Consider the following 12,264-nt stretch of genomic DNA (forward strand, 5'->3'; position numbering starts at 1 on the left):
GACTGTTGATGGGAAAAGTTGTCTCGTGGTCACGAATTTACTCACCATGATTGGACAATTTTTAATAGCCCCCAGGAACGGAACAATATTCAATATATCTGAGAAACGGAAAATCCTATCTAAATAATCCTTTGATTAGCCTTTTACCAAAAGGCATTAGCAACTCTTAGGTTTTACTGCAAAAGTTTGGTCAACCAAAATTGAAACATTCAAATCCTAGGATTTATCAGACTTCAGGTTTTAACAGTAACATATGAACAATAGATAAGGAAACAGGTATTTAAATCTAGAAAATCACCACTTGTAAATATTTTTGCTTCAGGCTTAAACGCCAGTGGCAACCCTATAAACCACATTTAAAATTGTTAAACCAAATTTTGAGCAAAATAAAACGTTTTCCTGATTCTCTGGTCCACAACATAAGTACATGGGCTTGGGATTGTGTAATCTGTACAACAAAAAAGTTGAAATTACTTCGCCAATGAATATCCCTGCTCAATATATATTATTATTAATGAGTTTTATTCCCGTATATATGTATTTAAATTGTACAATATGTAAATTTTTTTTTTGTTCCTCAAACATAGTATTTTTTCTAAAAATATCTTAAGTCTTTAGCGTTCCTCTTACTTTTTTTCTCAACTGAGACAAACATCTTTCTATAATTTTCATCAATGATCTTCAAAAATTGCAAATGGTTAGAAAAAAACAGTTCTAGCTCTCGAAATCCAGGGAACTTAACGAACTATGATTTCTAAAAGAAAATCGCCACTTAAACAATGTATTTTTAAATATTAATTTTTCTTATAGATATTAATTTTCTTAAATCAAATTAAATACAGTTATTTTGTGTAATTATTAGCACTCATATTTTTAATATACCTTAGGGAGAAAAAAAGTTATTACTGAAATCAGACTAAAGAATGTATTGATTGTGATAATACTGGATAAAAATTATTTTACTTAATTTAAAACAAAAACAGGTGATTTAAATTATGCCAACCCTGTAGGTAGTTCAAAAAATTTTAAGACACAAGCAAGCATCATTATTAATACAAAAATTAACTGTAGAACTATCATTCAACACAAAATCAAAGGTGAGTTTTTTCAATTATTTTATTAAATACAATTTTTCAAGTTATTCAGGTTTCTTCTTGAAAACTTTCTTTTTTGGGACAATTGGTTTCTGGCTTTTTATGATAGCACTTGCACGTCTAAGAGCCAACTGAAACAAAAATAACATAAATTAGTTATGTTAAAAAAAGATTAGATGCAGATTTAAGAATGCACTGCACAATAAAAATAGTACGCAAACTGAGCACAGGTTCTCAGATTCATACACTGACTAAGAAAAAAATCAGAGGTCTTGACTGAGATCAGACACAAAAGCCCAAAACATCCTAATTGATAAGAAAAAACTTCATTTAGTAAATACTTTTGTACACTTCAATACACTAAGTATCGATGATATGATTTGTTTTATTAGTGAATATATTTAAAACAAAAGTAAATATATTGGCAGAAAATTAAATATCTTATTATTAGAATTCATTGAAAAAATGAAGTAACTAATACATTTTTAAAAAACGTTCCTTTATAAAAATTAATCTATTATTTATATATACTATATGAATATACACACACATATATACATACACACACAGTGCTCACTCTTAACCTGAAAAAGGGCAATAGAATTTGATAAGGACAAATATCACAAAAAAGGGCATAACTTTTAAGGCACGTAAAATATGCAAAGTTCTTAATTTCATAATTTAAAAAAAACTTTTTTTGAAAAGATAATTAGTTTAAATTAAAAGTATTTCTTCAGTTAAATTCACACATTCTATAATTTGGTTTTAAAATGAGTAATTTTCGAATTTTGAAAATGTTGCATGCCATAACTTATATTGGAATTTTAAAAACTGTGTCAAAATGAATGAAAAAAAAACAAGTGATTGAAATTCACAAGTTGTAACATTGTAATAATTACATTGGAATCTAAAAAACCATGAGGAAAGTCAAGAAACAAACAGTTGCCGGGTGGATTTACAATTGAATAGATCTAAATTGTGCATGTAAATATTAAAAAAAAAAAAAAAAAAACCCATTAGTCAAAAAACTTACTTGCCACAATAACATCGTACAGATTATCAAAATAAGAAAAAAAGAGGTTGCATTAGCTGGAAATGACAAGGATGTACGATGGATTCGCTGTGAATCTTGTTTGTCACGTAATAACTCCAATTCGATATTTAAGTGTTGTAGTAATGTATTAAATACAGCGGAGTGTGGAAAACCATTCCTAAAATATGATAAATAACAGCCAGAAAAACTATCATCAAACGACGTCGGTTATGACAGAATTGCCGCAAATCGAAAGCCTTAAAGTGATAACTCAAATTCGAACGTCGTATTAAATCTTATAAAAACCATGCACAACAGGCGAAAAATTATAAACTGAATTATAACTGCCGAAAAACTTATTAAGTCATTTGGAAAGCTTGTGCAGTATATATATTATCTAGTAGTATAGATAAGGTATATATCTGCATGCTATATCGATGTGAACTTTCCGAACGAAAAAATATCATCCCACGAAGATAAATTGCAATGAAATCGCCATGAATTGAATATCGTAATAGCCTAATGTTCTTCATATGGGAATTTTAAAAAAATTTTAGAGGCCAAATAACTGCCGAAAAACTAATCAAAATGTGATGAAATTGCCACGGTATTATTGTGTATACGTCAACCAGATTTTACAATTACGTAGAAGCAGTTTACATCACAATGCTTGTTTGACAATTTTTTTTTATTCAATTTACCAGCTAATAATACAAATGGTTGAAATTTAGGCTGATAGATGCAAGGTTGCCACTCAAATCTTGAAAAAAATTCCCTGTACGTATTATACACAATGAGTTAAGATGAAAGAATTACCGTGCTCTTGTATGAGCCATATTGGGCTAACTATACTAACTTTAGTTGCTGGAAAAACTTAAGAGTAAAAGTAGGAACAGCTAGCTGCACATACTAAAATAATGCTGTAGTAAATGAAATAATTTAGTATAGCTGAAATAGCTTCCTTAAATATCCCATACATTGCACTTTCGAGTGGTCACTATTTTCTAAAAGGTGAAAATAAAAAACAAAATTCCTTGCATTTTTCCTGGTAATGTTGGCAATCTTTAAATTCCCTGTCTTTTACAGGTTTTTTCTGTGGAGTGGCAACATTGTATTGTATTACAATATCAGGACTATAAATACCACACACAAATGTATGCAGATTACCCCCCCCCCCAAAAAAAAATAAATAAAAGATGGGAAAATAACTTGGACTTACGATGTAATGGACCCAAATAAAAAACTTCAAAAAGGGATTATTCAAATGTACATTTAGAAACTGCAGAGTTGTAATAACAGCACAGTAAAAATAATGGGATCGTCAAAACTACATTGAAAAGCACAGCTAGCAATAATGGAAGAGAAAACTTTAAATTTTATATTAAAAATCAATATGGCAATAAGTAATTATTTAAATCTGCAGATTAAAATTTACGTCCTAACGGAAATCAGAATTTTTAAAAAGCTTAGGGAATGCACAGCATTAACCGCCAAAAAATAACTCGAAGAAATGGACAGAAATAAACCGTGTGAAAAAGAAACCACTTCCCACTTTTAGTAAAAAATCGTTGTAAAACTACACACGGAAAAGAGTAGCAATAACTGCCTTAAAATAAATTTTAAAAAAAGGTCAAATCATTTATAATTATGCTAAAATTGGCACAAAGCTAGCAATAAATAAACTATAAGGGACAAATAAAATGCACAATTTAAAACCCATGAGTCATAATATCTTATTAAATATATCAGGATTTTAAAAAACATTATCAATAAAAATATAATCTTAACGTCACCTGTATTGATGACGAAATTTTCGAAGTTAAGCAGTAAAAGTGATTGAATTTGCATTCTGCAACATTGCATTAAAAATATTGGGTTTCTTAAAACCATGCAGGATTCCATAGCAACAACTGAAAAAGCTATCAAAGCAAAACTTATAAAGCAAAAGACTGAAATGTTTCACTCATTGAACTACAAATTTGATTTATTACAATTCAAATCCCACGAAGAAAAGGTTTCGTTCTTTTTCATTGAAAACTATTTTATTGAAATAAAGGAAAATAAACAATAAGGGGAAATCTCACCATTTTAATGTCCTTCCTGTAACGGTTCTTATTTACAAACTTCTTTATGCTATTCATGGTTCTACGAGCATCTTTGGTAAGTGGAGTAACTTGTAAAGTTCTTGAAGGTTTATGATGATCTAAAAAAAGTACACAAAGGCAGGCTTAAAAAAAAGTTGTCAAAAATTACTGATAAAATTGTCTTACCAATAATAGCACACTTGCATTACTTTAATTTTATGAACTGCCTAACAAGAATGCTTCAAAAGAGCAGCCTAGCTTTAGTTATTGCACTGTCATAACATGTGCAGAAACATCTTTATACGCTTGTTTATTATCTTTTTCTAACCAATCCCATCTAAATTATTCTATAGAATAAGACAAAATTTTTAACACAGAATTTTTTAAGGTTTAAAACATTTCAAAAACTTCATTTACACATTTTTACATTTAAGTAACAAACATTCTTATCGTTTTTATATCTTATACATTTTGTCCTACCTTTAGTAAAATGTCATTCAAAATGCTCTCAACATAATGAATTAACAGATTGATTAACAGATTGAATTAACAGATTGATTAACATAATGAATTAACAAATTGAACAAAAAAATTTTATAATTACAGGGTTCCCCTTGTCAGGAAATTTTTTTAAAAGTGGTAGCATAAATGAGATATCTAGAAGTTTTAAGCTATCAATAAATATATAATTTGAAGGAAATATATATGGATACAAAAAATATGTCTGGAATAATTTCGTAATTTACAAATGAAGGAAAATGTAAGCATTTAGTAGCCTTTAGTAGTTCTTTTCTACCACTCACTTATTATTTCCAGGTAGTGGGAATCCTGAATTAATACATATAATTTTTTGAAATGATCAACTGATGATCTTTTAATTGATTAAATGATCATATTTAATCATTAAAATTTATTATATTCAAGAAACCAACTTCTAGAAAGAAAGAAAAATAAAAAAGAATAGGGACCCAGTCTCCAAAGCCTAGCTCTAACAGAATCCAGGGATGAAAGTACCAGTTAGCAAAAAAAAGCTGAATTCTACATAAACGCAATCAAGCATTATGAAATTAATAAATATAAATATATGGAGCTTAAAATGCTTTGAAAAGACCATATATTGTGCCAACCCCTTCACTTTTGAATGAAGTGAATTTACAAACACGGACAAATAATTCAGTGTTTGTTTAAGCGAAAAAGAATAGTATAGCATGCTCTTTGAGTTTTAAAAAACTAGGGAGAAAAATGTTGCACCTTTGCACACCTAATATTAAATCAACAGAAACTTCCCAAAAATCATGTATGGCTACAAATTTCCTTATAATTTTCGGTATGAGTCATAGCATTAAAAAATATATATTGTAAATTGTCAATTTTTGGTACTGAAGAATAGTTATATAGGCGTTTGTGTAAGCCCATTCTTCCTCTCTACATCTGAATAAAATTCTGATTTGCACAAAATAGCAAATGAAAGAAAAGCTTTGAACCCCACACAAATTTCGGATTTATCTGTAAAAGTTCGCAAATATGGAATCTTTTCCAAAAATTTCTCTAAACACAGAAAAATTATGTGCTTAAGAAACTGAAAATATACTCAAAACAGAGCAGATTTATTATGTTCTTACACCCAATTTTTGTAGATTTTTTCTCGCTAACCACTTATGGAACATTCTTATTGGTTCCATTTCTGCAATATGTCAAAAACGGAATAATATGACATCTCTATTAAATCCAATGTTTAATGACTTCTTTCTCACCTAACCTTTTCGGGAGCATGCTTACTTCTACAAATTAAGTCGTACAAATTAGTCGAAACAAATACTACACCCCAATTAAATTCAAAGTTGACCTGTATTACAGTTATTTTATTTTTTACACGCATATCATAAATAAAAAAAATGGAAACCGATATTAAATGCTTTTCTTCCCCCAACTCATAAAAATACAGCAATATAAACATACATCATAAAGTAACACTAGAACAAGTACTATAAAGTAACACTAGACACGTACATGATAAAAATAAAAAACAAAATGAACACATTGAAGATACTAACTTATAAAATGTGTTGCCCATTTCTTTCCGTCAAAATTATACCAATCTACAATCATTCTTAGTTCAATCTTTAATGAATAAAAAACTGACTCTACAGTCATTAAATCCTTCCACATACTAAACTCTTTACCCATGATAAAGCAAAATCAATATTATTCCCAGACTAAAAATTGGTAATTTTAGCAGTTGCCACTAGCTAAATAAAGTAGCCTCCTAAAAAATTACCAGCGTTTGGCAGATAGATTGACAAGAAACACCAAAACAATTCTGTATTTTAAAAAATATTTATTTTTGGTATAAATCTATACCAGACAATTGCACAAACTTAAAACACACTGTAGTTTAACACTACAATACAATTCTAATTCACTAATATATAGCTTTTTCCCACATTGGGGACCTTTGGAAGTGATATGAACCCTCCCATATCAAAAGCAGTGCCCACTTTGATGGATAGTACACATTGAACTATTGACTTTCTATATGCAACTGCATCATTGTCCTTACACTGTTACTGCTCAGTCTATCATCGCACACAGTGATATTCTGCACACATCCGACCGCTAATAGCAATGCACAAGCGTGAAATTAATACGGCTCTCGTAGCTAATGCTCAAAACCTGATGAACTCAATACAGCTCTCAAAACACAGTGAACTTAACACAGCTTTCCTGGTCATTTGCAAAAAAAACAGCAAAGAATCTACTAGCGGTAATCGTTCATCGAATTCTATCACAGACAAAAGTTTGGTGGGGAGGAATGTAGTGTAATTTCCACTAAAATAATACAATTTCTAGTCACTAGTATATCAGACATGTTAACTTGAGTTAACATGTTAACTCTATCTAGGGGTTACCTTCTGATAGATGACAGTTGACATTGTTGATAGCCTTTCAACACATCACTATTGTGCCTGTGAAATACATGTGCAGTGTTTAAAAGTGGATATGAAAATCTACTTATAGCAATTTCCCCTTAACCTTAAAAACACCAGCATTGCTAATTCAAGGAAATCGAAAAAATCCCAAAAAAATTAGTGAAGATGCACAACAAATCAGTACAGCTATTTTAGCATAATTCACTCTAAAAAAATCACAAATGCATGCTTTATTAAAAGCAGTATCTTTTTCATTTAATCCACCATGTTGCAAAAAAAAAAAAAAAAAAAAAAAAAAAAATATTATGGTGGTTTCAGTTTTAACACAAAAGTTTAAGAGTTGGCAGATCTCTTTATGTATTAATTGTTGACAGGGGTCTGCTTAGAAGAAATTTCCCTCCGTTAACTAACCGTTCACAAAATATCTTTTTATAAAAAGGATCCTTCACAAATTTTTTTATCTTCATTATTGTTTTGTTAATTGAATAAACCCTTCCCAGGGCAGAAAACAGGATGGATGTATATGAATTAAGTTTTGTCCTCTGCAGACAATTCTTCCATTATTCGTTCGAAATTAATATTCTGCGTTCAGCAGTATAGGCTAAATACCAAATATTTGTATGTTGCATCTGTAATTTAGAAGCAGCAATTGCTGTTTATTTTTGAAAATTTTATTTTTTTAATATCATTTTACAGTGCAGAGCATAATCTTGTATAAACTCCTTGAAGTTTTTTGCAATAACCGGACCCTATTTGCACAAGTTCATAAAAGCAGGACCCTGGTTGAAAGAAGGTTATTTTTTCACAAAAACCAGACCTTTCACAAAACTTTACACAGATACTATGTCAAGTCACTGTGTATTATTTTGTAAATGAATCTGGAAAGTAAAACAAAAACTGATAAACTTCATAAATACAGAGTGAAATTATATTTTGGGCACTATGAGCAATATTCTATATTCCCTTGGATTTCATAAATTGAAATTGTCAACACAAATGCAATGAAGAACCACGTCATCATCGGTCAACAAAGCGTTAAAATATTCATTTTCCCAAGAATTTCACGATCTAATTAAAAATATAATAGATCACAAAACAATATACATATTGCAGAGTTAAATTCATTCTTCAATACTAAAAAACTATTGAAATCACTGGAAAGATACAAAAAAAATCAATAACTTTTAAATTACTCACAATGTTTCTTCTTGAATACGAAGTTCACCCCCTTGTTGCTTGGATGAGGATCTACCATCAAAGCATTTTTCTGAATTGTGCCACAAAATCTAGGAGAATGTATCTTTTTCATGTTCAGTGGATCCTAAAAAAAAGTTTCTGATAATTTAAAATGTAAAAAAATTTTCCTATGAAAAAAAAATTTACGTAACTTTTTTTTAAACAAGAGCCCTATGGCAGAATTTTTTCGGGCTTTCTGCGACAAACTTCCCTAGCATTAATAATATATTTTTCTTTAAATTAATTTTAATTATAACTATTACTAAATTAAAGTAACAGAAACGTTGTGTTTACACAAGATAGTATAGAATAAAAACATATAGAAAATTTTAATTGTAAAAGTAATATTTTTTTAAATTCTAATATTATTGGCACTTTCTCACATTTTGCAGGTGGAAAAATGACATTTCCCCTTTCTAATTTTGCAAATCATTACAAAACTTAAATTCATAAATAAATTAAACAATAGTAAATTAGAACTTGTACATAAATTAAGAATCGTAAAATTCATGTAGTAATTCCAAAATAAAGATAGACGACAAAATCACATGAATGGGACTAAAATCTATCTGCAAAAACTCTAACATTCTCCGACAATGTCGCCGTAATTCTGCCACGGGGAACAAGAGTATTTAACCAAAAAATTATTAAAATGCTGGTTCAACAATAACTATTCTACCTTTATTTTTTGCATCAAAAGACATGAATTTTAATTATCAGAAGACTTACAGTTGTGATTAAGGTTTCAAATGTAATGGAACACATAAAATTTAGTGTCCAACAACCGCATAAAGTAACTCAAACCTATGAATTAAAAAATTTAAAAACTACACTTACTGCTTATAAAAATAAACATTTGATTATACATTTTTCATAAACATTTAATTTTATCCAGCTTGCTGATCAGGATAAAAAAGATAATAAGTGGAAATTAATAAAATAAGTAGATCATAAGTAAAATCAGGGATGACTTTATAAAAAACACTTTTTTGACTAATTTCATGGAATCTGGACCTCCAATTCATTAAGTTTCACGCCTTTCAATAGTCCTTAGACATAAATTTTCATAGCAGGGTCGACACTAAGTATTCATTAGAAAATGTTTTTCATGGATGAGCACAGTTGGAAGCTATATAAATCTATTCAATCTCTACTAATTTGTATAACGAGTGGAGATCATCAAAAAGGCTCAACGGAACGGAAATTTTGTATTTCCTTTTCACTTTCATTATTAGTGGGGAATATTATTTTTCTCTCATATAAGAATATTTTTTATCAGATTTTAATAAAAATTATGCTGCAAAGAAACCTGTCGCCGACCCATAATGAATGACAAAATAATAATGAAACATGCCTTTCTATTAAGCAAATCAATACCAGATTTACATTGAAAAATACTAAACATAATAATACTGAATCCCAAAATCTGTATGATTAGAAATTTAATACAAAAACTTATTTCAACCACAACAAAATTGAATACCTTAAGACTAGCATGCCGTGTCATAGCATGCTGTGGTCAATGTTACAAGCTGAAAGGAATGTTAGCTGGCCATAAGTTTAGGGGAAAAAGTAGCATATTTATTGCAAGCCAGGTGGTGTTAATACATGATTTACACTTTTTTTGAAATAAAAAGAAAAGGTTACAATAGAGGGACGACAGTAATATTTTAAATGGCCACTTTTTTTAATCAACTGGCACTATTCTTATTTAAATGAGAAAAGAAAAATTTAATAGAGAGAAAAAGTATGGAAGGCTAACTGAATATGAACAAGAACAGGCTTCTAAAAACTAGAAGGAATTTTGAAAACTTCCGGTGTATCTTTGTTTTTGTTATGCTTACAAGGCAGTGTTTTCATTACAGAAAAAAATGGAAGAGAATTTCTCAAAAACAGGGTGAGATTTCAAAAAGTTAAGCGAGATTTCTATAAATTAAAAAAACAAGAGTTGACTTGGAAAAAAATTATTTCTTTAATTATAATACATTTTTTACATCTTCCAACTAAGTATTTTTGCTGCATCATCATATGGAAAATGTTCTGTATCTACTTTTTCATCAGTTATTATATTTATTTGACTGAAAAATAACCGTATTTGATTCGTTTTGACCGTTTCTACCGTTCAATTTTCATTCGTTCGCTACGGAGTTGAAGATGCCGCCTTAACAAGGTATTTGTCCATCTTACATTCATGCACAAAAAATTTTTAACATCTGACATGAAGAAACCTTACCTAAGGTGAACATGTAGCTGTAGAGAAATGTGTTCTGAAAGGGGTTTGGGGGGGGGGGTCTGCTGTTTACATTGGTTCTGAACAATACTGGTAAGTGGGGAAGCTAGATAACAAGGACTGATTTTCAAAATAATGAAAGATCAAGTAAGAAAAGTGAAACGGATTTTATTCAAAATGGCAAAAGTATGAAAAAAGTATGCGAGATTCTCGCGATGTAGTGAAAACACTGCAAGGTGATGGGTAGACAGGCTTAATGTTCCAGGATGTTTTATTATTATGATTAGAACTTAACTTTACATGTAATTTTACCATTCATAAGTTTTCTATAATTTACACAAAATTCATGCCAAAATAAAAATTAAATGTAACATTTTAGGCGAGATCCCTATCGAACAAATTTTGTGTAAATTGATGCTGCTCGTAGTTTTTACAGAAGCAAAGCAGGCTTGAGGAGTTTTTAGAATTAGTTTGCTGTTTGATTCGTTGAAAGTAAAAACGAAAGAACACATTACATTAAGAGCGCTTGAAATATAATATTAGATGACATGCTTTTTAAAGCTTAGACAAAAAGAATTGAATCGAACGATATAACTAGGAAATCTCATGAGGAATTTTAATACCAAGCGGCATACGTGCTTATCATAATACTGTTAACCATCCATATGAAACACATCAGCCATTGTGTTAACATAATAGCTTCTGGACATTATGGGGGGGGGGACGCCGAATGAGAAATAAATTAAAAAACTAAACTAAACTAACTAAATTTCATGAAAATCGTTTCTATGCTACCTAGTACGCCCCAGCAACTTCAGGGTTATGGCACATGCAGAAACTAAATAAAAATCAAGATATGAGAATCAACACAACTTCTGACTAACATCAGGCAAACTAAAGTTTAAAATCAATTTGAAGCCTTGACGATGATACGATAGATCAAGATACAGAAATGTCCCCCTGATATATTTAAAACAGCGATTGTGAAACAACTAATATATTTAAGACATAAGTATTAATATTTACTTTTACACATGTTTTAAGCAATACTACTTTATTGATAAAATTTGTATTGTTACGGTGAATTTCTGTAATATTATGGTGTACAGTATTAAAATAATATTTTAAGATAGATAAAATTTAATGTTAATTTTTAAAAAAATTTTGCGACAACCATGACATCTTCAGAAAAAACGAAGCGAACAAACTTCAACTAATATATAAATACCCTTAACAAAAATATTATTGGGAACTAAATAATTTTATTTACCAAGCTGAAATGCTTCTTAATATTCCTTTTCTTTACTAAAAAACTGGAACAGTTTCTAACTATCATCCAGTTCAAATGATTGTGATTATGTCCCACCATTTTTAAGGATCCTATAAAGAAAATAGGAAGTTAAAATTGTAAGCAAACAAATATTACTTGGATGCAATGAAATTCTAACTAACAAATATATATAAAATTAGAAAGTTCAATTTATAAAACTTACCACGTGTGTACTACGAATCACGAAACTGCAACACAATACTAATAATCGGAAATGGCGATTTGAAGTCTGAGGTTGATGCCAAACTATAAAAAGCGGATAGTTTTATTATTATTTTAATTTTTGCGCATATTACATAATTTAATTTTTTTTCTCTTTTTTAAAAC

General features: G+C 29.5%; 1 protein-coding gene across 1 annotated transcript; it reads right to left on the reverse strand.

The window, feature by feature from the left end:
- Nucleotides 1–1,098: 1,098 nt before the first annotated feature.
- On the reverse strand, nucleotides 1,099–12,144 carry RpL28 (ribosomal protein L28). The gene is made up of 5 exons (XM_016062437.4): nucleotides 12,101–12,144; nucleotides 11,878–11,987; nucleotides 8,339–8,462; nucleotides 4,212–4,330; nucleotides 1,099–1,225 (listed from the first exon to the last, which is right to left on the reverse strand). The coding sequence occupies exons 2-5, from the start codon at nucleotides 11,974–11,976 to the stop codon at nucleotides 1,139–1,141; spliced, it is 429 nt and encodes a 142-aa protein (XP_015917923.1). The 5' UTR covers nucleotides 11,977–11,987; nucleotides 12,101–12,144; the 3' UTR covers nucleotides 1,099–1,138.
- Between the last annotated feature and the right edge of the window lie 120 nt (nucleotides 12,145–12,264).

Source organism: Parasteatoda tepidariorum, chromosome 7 (assembly GCF_982258835.1).
Source record: "Parasteatoda tepidariorum strain Cologne lab strain chromosome 7, Ptep-v5.0, whole genome shotgun sequence".
In the NCBI taxonomy this organism is placed as follows: Eukaryota; Metazoa; Arthropoda; class Arachnida; order Araneae; family Theridiidae; genus Parasteatoda; species Parasteatoda tepidariorum.